General features: G+C 57.6%; 1 protein-coding gene and 1 long non-coding RNA gene across 7 annotated transcripts; both read right to left on the reverse strand.

Annotated features, from left to right (window-relative positions):
- Positions 1-3,443: 3,443 nt before the first annotated feature.
- On the reverse strand, positions 3,444-14,927 carry ZBTB17 (zinc finger and BTB domain containing 17). Of its 6 annotated transcripts, none has more exons than XM_062634673.1 (16): positions 14,792-14,903; positions 14,209-14,326; positions 10,888-11,094; positions 10,561-10,737; positions 9,545-9,685; positions 9,289-9,417; positions 8,732-8,970; positions 8,512-8,654; positions 6,896-7,196; positions 6,713-6,800; positions 6,145-6,261; positions 5,925-6,045; positions 5,700-5,830; positions 4,737-4,952; positions 3,908-3,997; positions 3,444-3,830 (listed from the first exon to the last, which is right to left on the reverse strand). In XM_062634673.1, the coding sequence occupies exons 1-16, from the start codon at positions 14,795-14,797 to the stop codon at positions 3,550-3,552; spliced, it is 2,505 nt and encodes an 834-aa protein (XP_062490657.1). In that variant the 5' UTR covers positions 14,798-14,903; the 3' UTR covers positions 3,444-3,549. The 6 variants fall into 6 exon arrangements, with proteins under 6 accessions (XP_062490657.1, XP_062490656.1, XP_062490661.1 ...); XM_062634672.1 differs by having other exon boundaries at positions 9,545-9,688; XM_062634677.1 differs by having other exon boundaries at positions 8,732-8,962; positions 9,287-9,417; positions 9,545-9,688.
- LOC134171995 (uncharacterized) lies at positions 7,191-8,091 on the reverse strand. Its single transcript, XR_009967800.1, has 3 exons — positions 8,064-8,091; positions 7,757-7,791; positions 7,191-7,315 (listed from the first exon to the last, which is right to left on the reverse strand). It is a non-coding gene; the product is annotated as an uncharacterized LOC134171995 (long non-coding RNA).
- Positions 14,928-15,794: the final 867 nt, after the last annotated feature.

Consider the following 15,794-nt stretch of genomic DNA (forward strand, 5'->3'; position numbering starts at 1 on the left):
GATGGCTTATTTTTTTTAACAAAAAAAGGAAAAAAAAAAAAAATAAAAAAGAACCTGAACTGCCTTTGCACTAAATGAGTGACTCGGACCTTTGCACAGTTGGAGACACGCTGTGACGCTCTGGATGTTCCTGACACACATCGAAACGCGCCGTGGACTTGGAAACGCAGGACCTGGGGCCTTCCGCCGAGATCCGTGGGTCAAGGAGCATTTCACACATCACCCCCTCCGCTTGAGTTGGTTTCAGTTGACTTTATCGCTTGGTTTTCTTTATCCCTTCTTTTCCTCCTCCCCATCCCTGGTTTTCGTTCCGCTCTGGATGTGATTCCTCTCCTGCGCTCGCCTCCCGCTGCAGCGTCTTCTCCTCATCTGGGATGTACAGTTTACACTGCGAAACCCAAGGAAAACCCAACAAAAATGAGAAAATAGACAGAAAACCCCTCAAACACAACGCGAAAGGGAGAGATTTTTTTTGTTTCCTTCCCGGTGGGATATGCAGAACTCAGTGGGTGTGTGTATATATAAATATATATATAATATATATAAATATATATAATACTGACTTTAAAAAAAAGACAGGAAAAAAACAACAAAAAAAGGAAAAAAAAAAGAAAAGGAAAAAAAAGAAAATTCAGATTCCCCACGACATACATTTTTTTTTTAATCTGTGCCAAAAAAAGAAAAAAAAGAGAAAACGACAAAAAAAAAAACAAAACAAAAACAAAAAAAGGCAAAAACAAAACAAAAAAAAAACGTGTTTTCAGAGGAAAAAAAAATCTTATTTTCATACTCAGACTTTGTATCGTCACCCATTTGTAAGTGCTTCATTTAACCACCCCCGCCTCATCCACTGTGGAAGTGTTTTACACTTGTACAAAGACTTCCCCCCTCCCCCCTCCCCTGATAACACTTTATTAATTTATGGAACTGGTTTCTTTTTTCCCGGTTTTGTTTTATTTTTTTTTGTTTGTTTCTGTTGTTTTTTTTTGTTGGGTTTTTTGTTTGTTTTTTTTTCCCCTCCAGTTTTGTTTTGTGTGTCCATTGGATTACAAACTTTATTAAAAAATACAAAACACTCGGTGCCCCTTTGTGCTCCCTCGGCCGCGGCGGGGTTGGGTTTGAAACCAATTGGAAGCAGCATCACCCAAATCTCTTGATTTTTCCCCAGAAATGGGGCTTGGAAACCAAAAGTTGCCATTTTTTTCCCCTCCCGCTTTTAATATCACAATGACTCAAAATGCCAGTTTCCTGCTTTAAAGCACCAGCGTTAAACCCAAGCAGGAGTCACCTTTTTCACTGGTTTTACGCCCAAAACCAGCGCTGGGCTCTGGTTTGGGAATGATGCGACGCTGGGAGCCACTGAACCCCTCAGTTCATTGGTGTTGTGGGTGCAAATGGGTTAAAATAGGGCAGATTTAGTAAAAAATGAGATGGAGGAGAAGACGTGGATGCCCTGGGAGCAGCCTGGGGTGGTTAAATGGGGGGGGACCCTCATCCCAGTCCTGTGTTGGTGTTTGGGGGGGGCCATGCTGGCTCCAGCCCCAGCTTGTGCCTTTTGTCCCCCTCAGGGCTGGGAATGGGGCTGCTGGCACAGGGGGGGACACAGGGATGGATGGGGGGGATCCAGGGCTCCAGAGCCATTTCCAGGCTCATCCTGGGGGCACAGACACCCCAAGGTGGGGGTCCTGGGGCCCCTGGAGGCAGGATCAGGCCTGAGGCTCCCCCGCAGCACCACGGCGTGGTCATGGACATGTACAGTTGGATGTTGAGCCACGCGTATGGCTCTGCCATGAAGCCACAAGTGGGCAGGATCAGACCCTTCCCCAGCACCCCCATGGTCTGTGTGTTTGTGCCCATCCATGTGTCTGGAGCTGGGATCGGGCCTGAGCACCCTCCCAGAGCCCCGGGGTGGGGATGGACACACAGACTGGGGTCATGGACAGACGGATGGTTCTGTGGTTGGGTGGGTGGACAAACAGACCACTGCCCATCCCGCCCTGCAACAGTCCGTGTGTCTGGAGCCAGGGATTGGGAATGGGGCAGAAAAAGTCCAGGTTTTGGGGTGGAAGAGGGAATTTATGCCAATGGGTTGAGGAGGTGACTGCATGTACGTGGGTCTGTCCGTCTGGCTGGCTGCACATACAGGTATCCATGTATCCAGCTGGACGTGCAATTGTCCGTCTGTCTGCCTGGTCCAGCCAGTGAGCAACCACCCCTGTGTCCAGGTGAACACGCTCCTGTCCGTCTGTCCACCTGGATCCAACCATCCATATGGGTGTCTGTCTGTCTGCCTGGTCCAGCCAGTGAGCAACCACCCCTGTGTCCAGGTGAACACGCTCCTGTCCGTCTGTCCACCTGGATCCAACCATCCATATGGGTGTCTGTCTGTCTGTCGGGCCCTGCAGCCACCCGTGGTTCTAGTTGACTGTGGCACAGACCTCTGTGTCTGTCCATCCACTCATCCACGCATCCAGGACAGGCAACTGTCCGTGTGTCCAGCTGGCTGTGGCTCTGTCTGCACATCCTTCTGGCCTTGGAACAGTCCCTGTGTCCATCCACGTGCATGCACCTGCCTGGATGGGCACTTGTCCATGTGTGGCTGTGACTGTCCGTGTGTCCAGGAGCAAGACCCTGCCCTGGTGTCCCTCTGTCCATGTGGCCCTATTGCCATGGGGGGGGAGCAGGGGATGGGCTGTGCTGCGGCCACATGGACGGATGGACACAGGGACACTGGTGTGGGTGGATGCAGGGATGGTTGGAGGTGCAGAGGGACACAAGGACAGGGCACAGACAGACACACGGACACCTCCTTCCTCCCAGCATAAGCCCCCCAGACACCAGGTCCTGCCCCAAAGGCCCCACTCGAACCCCAGCAGTTTCCATACCCCTGTGTCCATCTGTCCATGCCCTGTCTGTGTGTCCATCAGGCTCTGCAGCCATCCCTGTTTCCAGTTGTCCGTGTGTCCAGCCCAGTCTCCATCTCCACCCCTGGAGGCCTTGAAGGTGGTTGAGGGGGACTCAGGCCTGATCCCAGCTCCAGACACAGACATGGACACAGGGAATGTGGAGGGTCTGACAGTGCCCACAGCAGCCATATGGGTGTCTGTGTGTCCATCCTGCATCCTGGGGGGGGAACTTGGGCCTGATCCTGACTCCAGGGTCCCCAGGACCCCTGGCATGCGGTCTGTGCCCCTGGATATGGGGCCACCCCTCAACCTCCCCCCCCCATCCTGATGCAAACCCTGAATGACCCTTTTCCACCTTCATTGTCCCCATTTCAACAGATCCCACCCCTGGCAATGATTCAATGAGGATTTGAGGAGCCCCCATTAGGCTCCAGCTCCGTGCCCCCACCTCTTCCCCCCCCCCCCCCCCCAAGCATCACCCGGGGGGGGGGGGGGGGGCAACTTTCCAGCACCATCCCCTGCTCCAAGCACCACCCCTTAGAAAATATTGCCATTTATTCCATCTCCTTCCCCAAATCCACTTTTTACACCCATTCCCAGCACTGTCTCTTAAATAAAGGCCAAGGGGGGGGGTGGTGAGGGGTCACTCGTTAGGGGGGGGCTGCCCCTCTCCAGCCGCCGGTTGTGGGGCCGGGGGGGGGTCGGAGGCAGCATCCCGGGTGCGGAAGAGCAGCTCTCCGGCGGGAATGACCTGCTCCGTGTGCCAGGCGCCGGCGGGGCCGTACTGCTGGTAAAAGTCCGTGTCCGCCTGGAACATGACGAGCGCCTGGGCCGTGTGGATGCGGACGTGCTGCGCCAGGCTGCTGGCGTCCAGGAACTTCTCCCCGCAGGAATCGCAGGCGTAAAGGATCTGGGTGTTGGGATCTGCAAGGGAAAAGGGGTTGGGATGGATGGGATGGGATGAGCCCCCCCCATGTCCCCATGTCCCCATTGCTGCTCACCCGCCTCCTGCACTTGCTTCACTGCTTTGGTGATCTCGGCTTTAAGTGCTTCGGTCTCATCCGCGGTCACGGCGGCCGCCACCGGCACCACTGCGGGACAGGGGGAAAAGGGATCAGGGGGATCCTGGCCGGAGCGGGGTGCAGGATGTGCCCATTGAGGGGTTCAGGGGGGTCCAGCCTCAAGGGCACAGCAATGGGTGCTGCACCCCATGGATGAGCCTCCAATATCCTTTAGGATGGCTCCAGGACCCTCAGGCTGCACATCATGGATACACCTCGCTTTTGGAATGGAAAAGCCCCAGGCTGCAGCCTATGGATAAGTTTCCCTTCCAGATGGTTCCAAGACTCTCAGACTGCACCCTGTAGCTAATTTTCCCTTCTGGAACCCCCACACTGGACCCTGTGGATAAACCTAACTTTTGGAATGGCTCCTGGATCCCCAGACTGCACCCTATGGATAAGTTTCCTTTCCAGAATGGCTCTTGGGATGCCCAAACTACACCCTATGGATAAATCTTGCTCTTGGGATGGCTCCAGGACCCCCAAGCTGTACTCTACGGATACATTCCCCTTCTGGAATGGGTCCAAGACCCCCAAACTGCACCCTATGAATAAGCTTCCCTTCCAGAATGGCTCTTGCCGTGGATAAACCTTGCTTCTGGGACAGCTCCTACGTCCACAGACTGCACCCTATGGATGTTTCCCTTTCAGAATGGCTCCTGGGACCACTGAGCTGCACCCTATGGATAAACCTCACTTCTGGGATGGCTCCAGGACCCCCAAGCTGCACCCTATGGAAGTTTCCCTTCCAGGAAGGCCCCAGGCTCACCCGTGAGCTGGGTGACGGCGGTGGCAGCCAGTGCCTCAGTGGCCAATGTCACCATGTCATCGGAGGCCACCGTGACGATGTTGACCTCGTCGCCTTCCTCCGGCTCCAGGATTTTGATCCCAGCCTTGCCCTGGTGCACGGTCTTCACATGGGAGCGCAGGTTGTCCACACGGTTGAAACCCCGACCACATTTATCACACAGGAACGGCTTCTCCCCTGGGAGGGGGGAAGAGGAGGGGTTCAGGGGGGTGGTTACAATCATAGAACCATGGAATGGTTTGGGCTGAAGGGACCTCAGAGCTCCTCCAGCTCCAACCCCTGCCACGGGCAGGGACCCCTTCCACTAGAGCAGCTTGCTCCAAGCCCCTGTGTCCAACCTGGCCTTGAACACTGCCAGGGATGGGGCAGCCACAGCTTCTCTGGGCACCCTGTGCCAGCGCCTCAGCACCCTCACAGGGAAGAGCTTCTGCCTAAGAGCTCATCTCAGTCTCCCCTCTGGCAGGTTAAAGCCATTCCCCTTGGCCTGTCCCTACAGGCCCTTGTCCCAAGCCCCTCTCCAGCTTTCCTGCAGCCCCTTCAGGCACTGGAGCTGCTCTCAGGTCTCCCCTTCAGGAGCCTTCTCTTCTCCAGGCTGCCCCAGCCCAGCTCTCTCAGCCTGGCTCCAGAGCAGAGCTGCTCCAGCCCTCGCAGCATCTCCATGGCCTCCTCTGGCCTCGCTCCAGCAGCTCCACGTCCCTCTTGTGCTGCTGCCCCAGAGCTGGATCAGGGCTGCAGGGGGGGTCTCCCCAGAGCAGAGCAGAGGGGCAGGATCCCCTCCCTGAGCGGCTGCTCACGCTCTGGGGGTGCAGCCCAGCACAGGGGGGGCTCTGGGCTCAAGCACACAATGAAGCCAGGCTGTGTTCAGTTAAAGATGGGGGGGGGGTGGGGGTTAAGGACAGAGAGGTTGGAGCCTCGTGCACGCACCAGTGTGGATAATGATGTGCTTGGAGAGGTCGCCCACGTTGACAAAGGCTTTGTTGCAGACAGTGCACTTGTGGGGCCGGATGTTGTCATGGTGGCGGATGTGGTTGGCCAGTTGGCTGGACTGCACGAACCTGGGGGGGGGGGAACACTGCTGTCACCACAGTCCCTGTCCCCAGGGGTGCCACACTGGCACCTCCACCCCGTATTCCCATCGTGGAGCCTCACCTCTTCCCGCAGCGCTCGCACACGTAGGGCTTCTCCCCCGTGTGCTGCCGCACGTGGGCGATGAGGGAGCTGGCCTGGGTGAAGGCTTTCCCGCAGATCAAGCACTGGCACGGCTTCTCCCCTGTGGAATACCATAGGAAAGGTGCGAGGGGGGGGGTCAACGACTCCGAGATTCACCCTCCCCAGATCCAGTGGGGAAGCACAGAGCTGGCTCCCTTACCCGTGTGGATGCGGACGTGCCGCTGCAGCGCCCCGGGGTCGGCGAACTGGCGCTGGCAATGGACGCAGACATAGGGCTTCTCCCCGCTGTGGATCCGCAGGTGCCGCTTGAGGTTCCCTGTGGGAGCAGACACGGCTCAGCTGTGGGGCACGGGGACACCAGCACCCCCCAATCCCTCCTTCCCAGCACGCTGGAAGCTCCCTTGGGAATGCCTGTGGCTGTTTACAGAGGGATCGAGGGGCACCTCGCACACAGCCAAGGGTGGGGGTAACGTGGTGGTGGGGATAGGCAGAACAAGGGTTGGGTTTGGAGGGGACAGAGAGATGCTGTTGGGCTCATTCAGACCCCTCCAGCTCCGCAGTGGTTTGGGAAGATGGGAGGAGACTTCCCCATCCCCAAAAGCTGGATCAAAGGCTCCTTCTAGGAGCATTCCTGGGGTGCAATCCCACGGGAGATGCCCGGTAGAGGGAGAAATATGAATGCACTACAGTAAGAGGCTTAAACTCAGGCTGAAATCCTCCCTCCGGACCCAACCCAACCCAACCTCCGTCACTCAGCCCCACGCTACCTGACGTGGTGAACTGCTTGCCGCACTCCCGGCACTTGAGGGGCCCATCCGCAATGTGAATCTTCAAGTGAGCCTTCAAATTCCCTACCTGGGGACAACACAGAGCGATGCAGGGACACCCCCCCCCCCCCCAAACATCATCCCATCCTCTTCCAGAGGGATCCAGACGGGAGCCCAGCTCACCTGGTTGAACTTCTTGTCGCAGTGGGGACACTTGTGCTCCTTGTTGGTGTCGTGGGTCTCGAGGTGCCGCATCTTGGAGGTGGGGTCGGAGAAGGAGCGCCCGCAGTAGTCGCACTGGTAGGGCTTCTCCCCGCTGTGCACCAGCTGGTGCCGCTTCAGGTTGCCCGAGGTGGTGAAGAGCTTGCCGCAGTCGTCGCAGCGGTACTTGGCCTCCCCCGTGTGCCGCTTCTTGTGCAGGTTGAGGAGGCTGATGAGCCGGTAGCTCTTCCCGCACTCCTCGCAGCCGTACGGCTTCAGCGGGCTGGGGGGGGCACGGCGAGGGGGAAGAACTGGGGTGCGGAGCTCCAGAGCCCCCAGTCCGAGCTCACCCACTCCAACCGGAGCTCCAGTGCTCCCCAGGCGAGTCCCAGCATCCCCAACCTGAGCTCCACCGCCTCCAACCTCAGCTCCACCACCTCCAACCTGAGCTCCACCGCCTCCAACCTGAGCTCCACCGCCTCCAACCTGAGCTCCACCGCCTCCAACCTGAGCTCCACCGCCTCCAACCTGAGCTCCACCGCCTCCAACCTGAGCTCCACCGCCTCCAACCTCAGCTCCACCGCCTCCAACCTGAGCTCCACCGCCTCCAACCTGAGCTCCACCACCTCCAACCTGAGCTCCACCGCCTCCAATCTCAGCTCCACCGCCTCCAACCTGAGCTCCACCGCCTCCAACCTGAGCTCCACCGCCTCCAACCTGAGCTCCACCGCCTCCAACCTGAGCTCCACCGCCTCCAATCTCAGCTCCACCGCCTCCAACCTGAGCTCCACCGCCTCCAACCTGAGCTCCACCGCCTCCAACCTGAGCTCCACCGCCTCCAACCTGAGCTCCACCACCTCCAATCTCAGCTCCACCACCTCCAACCTGAGCTCCACCGCCTCCAACCTGAGCTCCACCGCCTCCAACCTGAGCTCCACCACCTCCAATCTCAGCTCCACCACCTCCAATCTCAGCTCCACCGCCTCCAACCTGAGCTCCACCACCTCCAACCTGAGCTCCACCACCTCCAATCTCAGCTCCACCACCTCCAATCTCAGCTCCACCACCTCCAACCTGAGCTCCACCGCCTCCAACCTGAGCTCCACCACCTCCAATCTCAGCTCCACCACCTCCAACCTGAGCTCACTACTCCAAGCTCCATCACCCCCATCAAAGCTCCATCACCCTGATCTGCGCTCCAGTGCTCCCCCATCCAAGTTCCATGGCTCTCCCCATCTGAGCTCCAGCATCCCTCAACCAAGTTCCACCCCTCTCCATCTGAGCTCCCTCACCCTGAGCCAGACCCCTCCAGACCCCACAGCATGTCCCAAAGCAACCCACCAAGGGAGGGCAGCACAGACAGATATTTCCTCCTGGCCACCCCAATAGATTTCATTGGGATTTGACCTTCTGGGGCAAACCCCCACTTTCCAGCCCTTCCCATGGCCGGTCCCATCCCAATGAGCAACTCAGAGCCTCCATCCCTGCAGCGCTGAGCCCTCGGTGGCGGCTGGACCAACACCAACCTCTTCCTCCCGCCCTCACCCAACCACCACAGCCTCTCCAAGCTCTTCCCATCCCGGTGGTAGCGCTGGTACCTGTGAGTCTTCTCGTGGGCTTTGCACGCAGCTGGGTCGGAGAAGGCTTTGTTACACTCCCTGCAGGAGAAGGGCTTCTCGCCCGTGTGGATGCGGATGTGCCGCTTGAAATTCCCAGTGTGGGTGAACTCCTTCCCGCAGTCCTGGGGACACACAGGGACAGTGGCACCCGGTGTTCCCGAGGGACCAGAGCCGCCGTCGGCGCTGGGACCAGCCTCACCTCACACTTGTGCGTCACCGAGCCGTAGGCTTTGGACTCGGTCCTGTCGCTGTAAGTGCCTGAACGCAGCAGTCGGGATTCTCCCGAGTTTTCCTGCCCGGAATCAGTGCTCCCAGATTCATTATCCTCAGCGTTGTCCCCGTTTTCCAACCGGGGCTGCTCTTCCTCAGGAATTTTGGCCTCCTCTTCCTCCTCTGCTGTCGTTTCCCCCTCTTCCTCCTTCCCTTCCACCTCCACCTCTATGAAGAGTTAGAAGATGGGGATGGTAAAGACTGAGAGCAGCAGAACCCAAGGGCCTGGTGCTGAGAGCCCTGCCTGGAGCCAGTTTGGGTTTGCAGGTTATCAGCCCTGCACAGGCACAGGAGCATTCCCCAACCCTTCCCAGCCCTGCCCCACAAAAACTGCTCCCAGAGGCTCCTGTGACACCCAGGAGGCAGCGCTGGCCCAGCACACCTCACCCAACAGCATCACTGCACAGCAAACAGGGTCCAAGCCCTGCCCAGGCTCGTTGCAGCTCTGCAGCAAAGTCCCCACTACCCCCTCGCTCCTCAACACACCTCCTGCTCCAGTGCCCTGAGAGATGCTGCCCTGCGCTGCGGGGCTGCTGCTGCTGCTGCTGCTGACCCCGCTCTGCGGGCAGCCAGGACCTGCAGTACTGGGACCCTCTGGTGCGGCAGCATCTGCCCCTGTAAGCAAGAGAGCCCCTCAGGCACCACCAGGAGCACGCTGGCTCCATGCAGCGGAGCCTGGCAGCAGGACAGGGTGTGCTGGGGGGGTGATGCAGGATTTGGGGTGCCAGCCCTTGGTGCTCACCTTCCTGGGCACCAAGCTGCTCCGCCTGTGCCTTGGGAGTCTCTTCCTTCCCCTCCAGGTCAGGAGGAGCCAGCTTGGGTTTGTCAGGGTCACCCCCTGCTTCTGCTGCTGGTGGCTTGTCCTCGATGGTCACTTTGTCAGCTGCTGTGAGGGAAGAGGCAAAGAGATCCAGCGTCTGCTGCCCAAGCAGGGACACCCCACCGGCTAGAAGGATTGAGGATCCCATGAGGATTGAAGGAATTGTTTCAACTGCTGGTGCTGCACGAGGAGACCTGGATGTCCCTGTGCACCAGATGGACCCAGGATGTGGGTTTGGAAGGTGGCCAGAGAGTGTGGCTGTGTTCTGGGACCATTCCTGGGCTGTGCTCACAGCCCAGAACCCCCCCGCCCACCGTGTGCTGGGCTGCACCCCCAGAGCATGAGCAGCAGCTCAGAGAGGGGAACCTGCCCCTTGACTCTGACCACATAAGACCCCACTTGCAGCACTGTGTGCAGTGCTGGTGTCCTCAGCATAAGGACACAGAGCTGATGGAGCAAGTCCTGAGGAGGCCACGAGGATGCTCAGGGGCTGGAGCACCTCCTGTATGGAGACAAGCTGAGAACACTGGGGCTGTTGAGCCTGGAGAAGAGAAGCTGCGTGGAGACCTCAGAGCAGCTTCCATGTCTGAAGGGGGCTGCAAGGATGCTGGAGAGGGACTCTTCATCAGGGACTGTAGTGACAGGACAAGGGGTGATGGGTTCAAACTGGAACAGGGGAGGTTCAGGTTGGAGATAAGGCAGAAGCTCTTCTTTCCTGTGAGGTGCTGAGGCGCTGGCACAGGGTGCACAGCGAAGCTGTGGCTGCCCCATCCCTGGCAGTGTTCAAGGCCAGGTTGGACGCAGGGGCTTGGAGCAAGCTGCTCTAGTGGAAGGGGTCCCTGCCCGTGGCAGGGGTTGGAGCTGGGTGAGCTTTAAGGTCCCTTCCAACGCCAAACCTTTCTATGGTTCAGACTCTTGGGAAGCAGGAGGGTACGTACTGAGCTCGGCAGGGGGCTGTGGGCTCTCTGCTGGCACAGCAAGGGACTTGAGAGCATTGCACGCGCTGACAATCTCCTGCATCTGGAGGAAACCCGCCACAGCCAACACATCTTCCACGTTGTCAGGGCTCAGGCTCAGCTTAGCTGTGTACATGAACTCCAAAACCTGGCCCAGGCCTGCAAGGGAGGCGACGCAACCAGAAAACACCCTCTGAGCACGCAGCCCCGCAGGGCTGAAAAGCCCAAAGCGTGTGAAGCAGCAGGCCCTGGGCACCAAACCACTGTGCTCCAGCAGCTCGGAGGGATGTGGGATAACCCCCCCCCTACCTGCTGCGTTGCTGATGTCCAGGTGCACCACGTCCTTCTGGTCGACGAAGAGCATCCTGAAGTACTCACTGCAGGCCGCCAGCACGGCTTTGTGGGCCTTGAAGTTGATGCCGTCCACCACGAAGGTGCAGTCGCAGAGCAAGCCCAGCTGCCGCTGCTGGTTCAGCTGCTCCAGGACTTGGCTGCTGTGCTGGGGGAAATCCATGGCTGTGGGGAGGAAAAAGAACCCGTAAGTGCCAGGAAAAGGGGGTGAAGGCGGGTTCTGAAACGCTGATACCACATCAGAAAGGGCCATGAAGCAAAAGGAGCCTGAAGGTCGGTGAAGGACCAGATCTCAAAGCCACAGATCAACCACAACCTGACCTCACTGCTAGCTGAAAAACAGAGCTTCTTGCTACAGCCACCTGCTTCCAGCACCAAACACAACCCAAAACCTCTCCTGGAACAGCCACAACACCAGCACAACACCCTGGCTGGAGAGAGACGCCATTCAACAGTCAATGCATTTTTTGCCTTCAAACAGCATTTAAACCACATTGATTACACCTCAAGAGGTCCATGCTATGAGCAGGAACCCTGTTGCCTCCCTGTTGCTATCATCCCTTTGGTGAGCAGAGGGTGCCACTGCTCCCTCCGAGGGCACAGCATGGAAAGAGTTATCCAAAGCTTTAAGTTCCGGCTCATTTTAGGTGCTTCTGTCGTGATACTGAGGGATTTTCACCTTGCACTGCGTGTTTAAAGGGAGCTCTCCCTGCTTGAAGCACGGCTTTGCCTCAGCAATGCTGCAAACTCCCAGGAAAACCACAAAAGGCCATTTTTCAAGCAGGTCCTTGTTGGCAAAGCTTGAGGGGCACCATGAGCTTGATGCACTGCCACGTGTTGGGTTTTCTCCTGAGGGCAGAGAATGAAGAGCTTTCGCCTGGCTTTGTTTCCCCAGAACTGGTTCATGCGCGGGCTGAAGGGATCATTTCATCACTTGCTGAGCAAGCAATGAGCAAGGAGGGAGGAGAAAGCAAATGGGGACTTGTTACTGCTCAACTTGCCAGGGCAGGAAGTCGCCAGAGCTCTGGATGCTGGAAGAAACAAGGCTGTGGTCAGAGAAACGTGCCTGGATTCGATGCTAAGTCCATGCTCGGTGTCTCTCAGAAGGTTTCCAGCACACAGCAGTTGCTGTTCCACTTTACCAGCTCCTTAAAGCAGCTCAGGGAGTCTCGGGTCAGGGAAAGGCAACAGGTTTGGATCCATAAAACCAGGTTAATTCCCAGCAGCAGCGAGCACGGCCCTTCTGGATCCATGTGAGTGCGCACAAGTGCACAGCGGGCGAGCACCGCGGGCAGAGGGAGCCTCCTCCTGTCTGCTGGGAGTGTTAGCAACACACTTGGTGAAAGAACTTCTGGCCAAGGATCAGTCAGCTTCCAACATCATTCCCAGCAGGAGTGAGGAGCCCAGACACCTCCAATGTCATCAGATCACGCAGAGAGATTCACTCCCTAAAGGTGCTGGTTGTCTTTGTAATTCATCACAGAATCCCAGACTGGTTTGGGTTGAAGGGACCTTAAAGCTCCCCTAGCTCCAACCCCTGCCACAGGCAGGGACCCCTTCCACCAGAGCAGCTTGCTCCAAGCCCCGTGTCCAACCTGGCCTTGAACACTGCCAGGGATGGGGCAGCCACAGCTTCTCTGGGCACCCTGTGCCAGCGCCTCAGCACCCTCACAGGGAAGAGCTTGCGCCTAAGAGCTCATCTCAGTCTCCCCTCTGGCAGGTTAAAGCCATTCCCCTTGGCCTGTCCCTACATCCCTTGTCCCAAGCCCCTCTCCAGCTTTCCTGCAGCCCCTTTAGGCACTGGAGCTGCTCTCAGGTCTCCCCTTCAGGAGCCTTCTCTTCTCCAGGCTGCCCCAGCCCAGCTCTCTCAGCCTGGCTCCAGAGCAGAGCTGCTCCAGCCCTCGCAGCATCTCCATGGCCTCCTCTGGCCTCGCTCCAGCAGCTCCACGTCCCTCTTGTGCTGCTGCCCCAGAGCTGGATCAGAGCTGCAGGGGGGGTCTCCCCAGAGCACAGCAGAGGGGCAGGATCCCCTCCCTGAGCTGCTGCTCACGCTCTGGGGGTGCAGCCCAGCACAGGGGGGGGGTTCTGGGCTCAAGCACTCACTGAAGCCAGGTCATGGGGAGCTTCTCACTGACCAACACCCCCAGGTCCCTCAGGGTTGCTCCATCCAATCTCCCCAAACCTGCAGCTGTGCCTGGGATTGCCCTGACCCATGTGCAGGACCTTGCACTTGGCCTTGTTGAACCTCAGGAGGCTGACATGGTCCCACCTCCACAGCCTGCCCAGGTCACTCTGGATCCCATCCCTTCCCTCCAGCGTGTCGACTGCACCACCCAGCTCAGTGTCATCAGCACCTGAGGGTCCCTTTGATCCCACTGTCCATGTCATCAGCAAAGACATTCAACAGTGCTGGTTCCAACTCTGATCCATGAGGAATACCACTCGCTGACTCACCACTGCTACTCTCCCCCAGCCCTCCAAAACACGGCTGTACTTTTTAAGCAAACACCCACAGCCTGTCCCAAAATACATCCCTTGAGAGCCAGAAAAATCAGCCTTTGGATCAAAATCTCTCTAAACCCCCACACAGGTACAACCCTGTCAGGTTTGCAAAGGAAGCTGGGGGAAACAGGGGGGGATTTTCCCAGCAGGATAAACAATGCTGCACTCTGTGCTGGGAAAGCTCTGTGCAATGGGACCTGAGAAACCAGGATGGTTCAATGCCCTGAAAGGTTATTTCTGGTAATTTGTAGGAGGCACTCTCCACGTGAATGATGATCTGGATTGCCCCCTGCTTGGACTCGCCTCAGCCCCACACCCGACCTTTGCAAAGGAAGCAAAATCCCAAGAACATCAATGCCTCTGGAAAAACTCCATCTTTTCTGTGCTTCCCTCTGTAAACACCACGTTAGGGCTTCCTTGGAGCACAAGAACACAAGCGCAGCGCCCCACGGCCCCCAGCAGCTGAGATCACCTTTGTACACTGAGTCCAAGCCTTAGAAATCCCAAATATCCGGATCAAAACCCCTAAAGCACACCCAAAACACCACCCTGGTTCCCTGTCACTACTCAGGCAAGGTCAGTTCCCATTTCCAGTGTTGAGATCCATCTCCTTCCCCAGCCAAACAGGATGTGCCAAAACAGGAATGGATCCAGGGAGGGCAATTCCCAAACCAGGCCTTGCTGGTCCGCCACATTATTGGCTATTTAAGGCAGTGGCACTGTCCTAGGACACACGTCACAGAACCCCAATAAGCCAGCACTGGTGCCTCAACTCACCCCTGCGCTGCAAGGAGTGGAGATATCCAGAGGACCCAGGCTGTGGGCGAGATGGCTGTGGCTCTCCTTCAGAGTAATCCCCTTCCCCAGTGCTCAGGTCAGTCTCTATGCAGCCATCCTGGGAGAAACAGGATGAAAAGCTCTGTTTTAAACCCCAAACTCACGTGTTCAATGCGCCGTGGTCCGATGTCACCGACCCACCCAAACACCCCCAATTTCACCTTGTCAGAGGTACCCAGGCGCTGTTTCCCCTCCCAACCCCACTGCTGAGCCCCTCATTACCCAATTGATCATGGAGAAGCTTGGTTATGAGAACACTCACATCTGCTGCATGTGTTCACAGAGAGAAATACAGTGACTGTGCTCCCAGGGAGCTTCAACACAAGCTCCATTAAGCTCTCTTGCTTATAATGACATTAAGCTCACCAGGTACCCGCCACCCAAGCATCTCTCTATCAAACAAACCCAAAACCTCAATAAATCGGGAAAAAAACAGTGGTTTAAATACAGCCTTTTGATGCTGTCACCATTCAGCCCTCCAAGCTCATGCTATGAACATAAAAAGGGGTTACTTTCTGCCTACCGTCATCTCCCTCCCTGCGTGTCAGCTGGGGGAACAGAGCAGCCCCACTCCTTTCAGTCTCTGCGAAGGGGAGTCTGTCCTCATTTCCAGTCACTGGTCCTGCAAGGATTTCAGTTAACATAAAGGTTAAGGGCTGATTAGGACTGGATGCATCAATAAGTTCTGAACTAGAGAAGGGCTCTGTCTGTGGTCAGCAGCAAAACCAGCAGGTGACAGAAACGGTCACAGGTGATGACAGGCAGCTAAACCCCACAGTGAGAAGGAACTGAGAGGGGACGTGAGGGAAGAGATGAGCAGGGACACTGCGGGCACCCCCCACTGAACACACAGCCCTCGGTTACCCAACGCTCAGGCCCACGGATGCGCTGGTGCAGCTCCTGCCGCTGTGCCTGCAGGTAACCGGAGCCCTGTGCTGCAGCAGGCAGGGAGCCAGGGCTGCTGCTGCTGAGGAAACCGCCCGTCTCTGCAGCACGGGGTGGTTTTAGGGCTAAATCCTTGTTTTCTCATGGAAAACCTGCCTCAGGAGGGCTGCCCCAGCTCGGGGAACCCAGCACAAGCTTCCAATGCAGAAATGGGGTTAAGGGAAGGTGTTTTGCCCGTGGAACACATCACCTGTGCCCGAGCGATGCCTGCAGAGGGCAGGTGCAGCCAGCACGGCTGCCATCGGGCCAGGAACGATGCTGGGAGCCGAGAAACCCTCTTCCCCTTGAGCTGCTGCGGGAAGCTTCCAAGGCTCCTGCGCTCTTCTGCTGCTGACATCCCCCATGAGGGCTCAGGGCTCTGGTGCTGTCAGCGCTACCCGTGCCCCGGAGGGGACAGCGCCTGCCCCACACGTGTGGGGCGCAGGCTTTGCTGCTCACCTCGCCCCACGGCTCGCTGGGGGCACAAGTGTCCCCCACAGAGGGTGAGCCCCAGCCGCCTCCTGCCCCCTATGATGGCCTGGGGGGGGGGGATAGGGGGTGCAGCCCGGGGGAGGACGAGCTGCCACAGCCCCCGTTAAGTG

This window comes from Pezoporus occidentalis, unplaced genomic scaffold, assembly GCF_034315485.1.
Source record: "Pezoporus occidentalis ecotype Australia unplaced genomic scaffold, CSIRO_AGI_Poc_V1 ctg435, whole genome shotgun sequence".
Classification (NCBI taxonomy): domain Eukaryota; kingdom Metazoa; phylum Chordata; class Aves; order Psittaciformes; family Psittacidae; genus Pezoporus; species Pezoporus occidentalis.

Coding starts and splice junctions, on each gene's coding strand:
- ZBTB17 (XM_062634672.1), bottom strand. Junction 5,831..5,924: donor TGCGAGCGCTGCGGGAAGAG/GTGAGGCTCCAC, acceptor CCCCCCCCCCAG/GTTCGTGCAGTCCAGCCAAC. Junction 3,831..3,907: donor GAAGCAAGTGCAGGAGGCGG/GTGAGCAGCAAT, acceptor TTTCCCTTGCAG/ATCCCAACACCCAGATCCTT.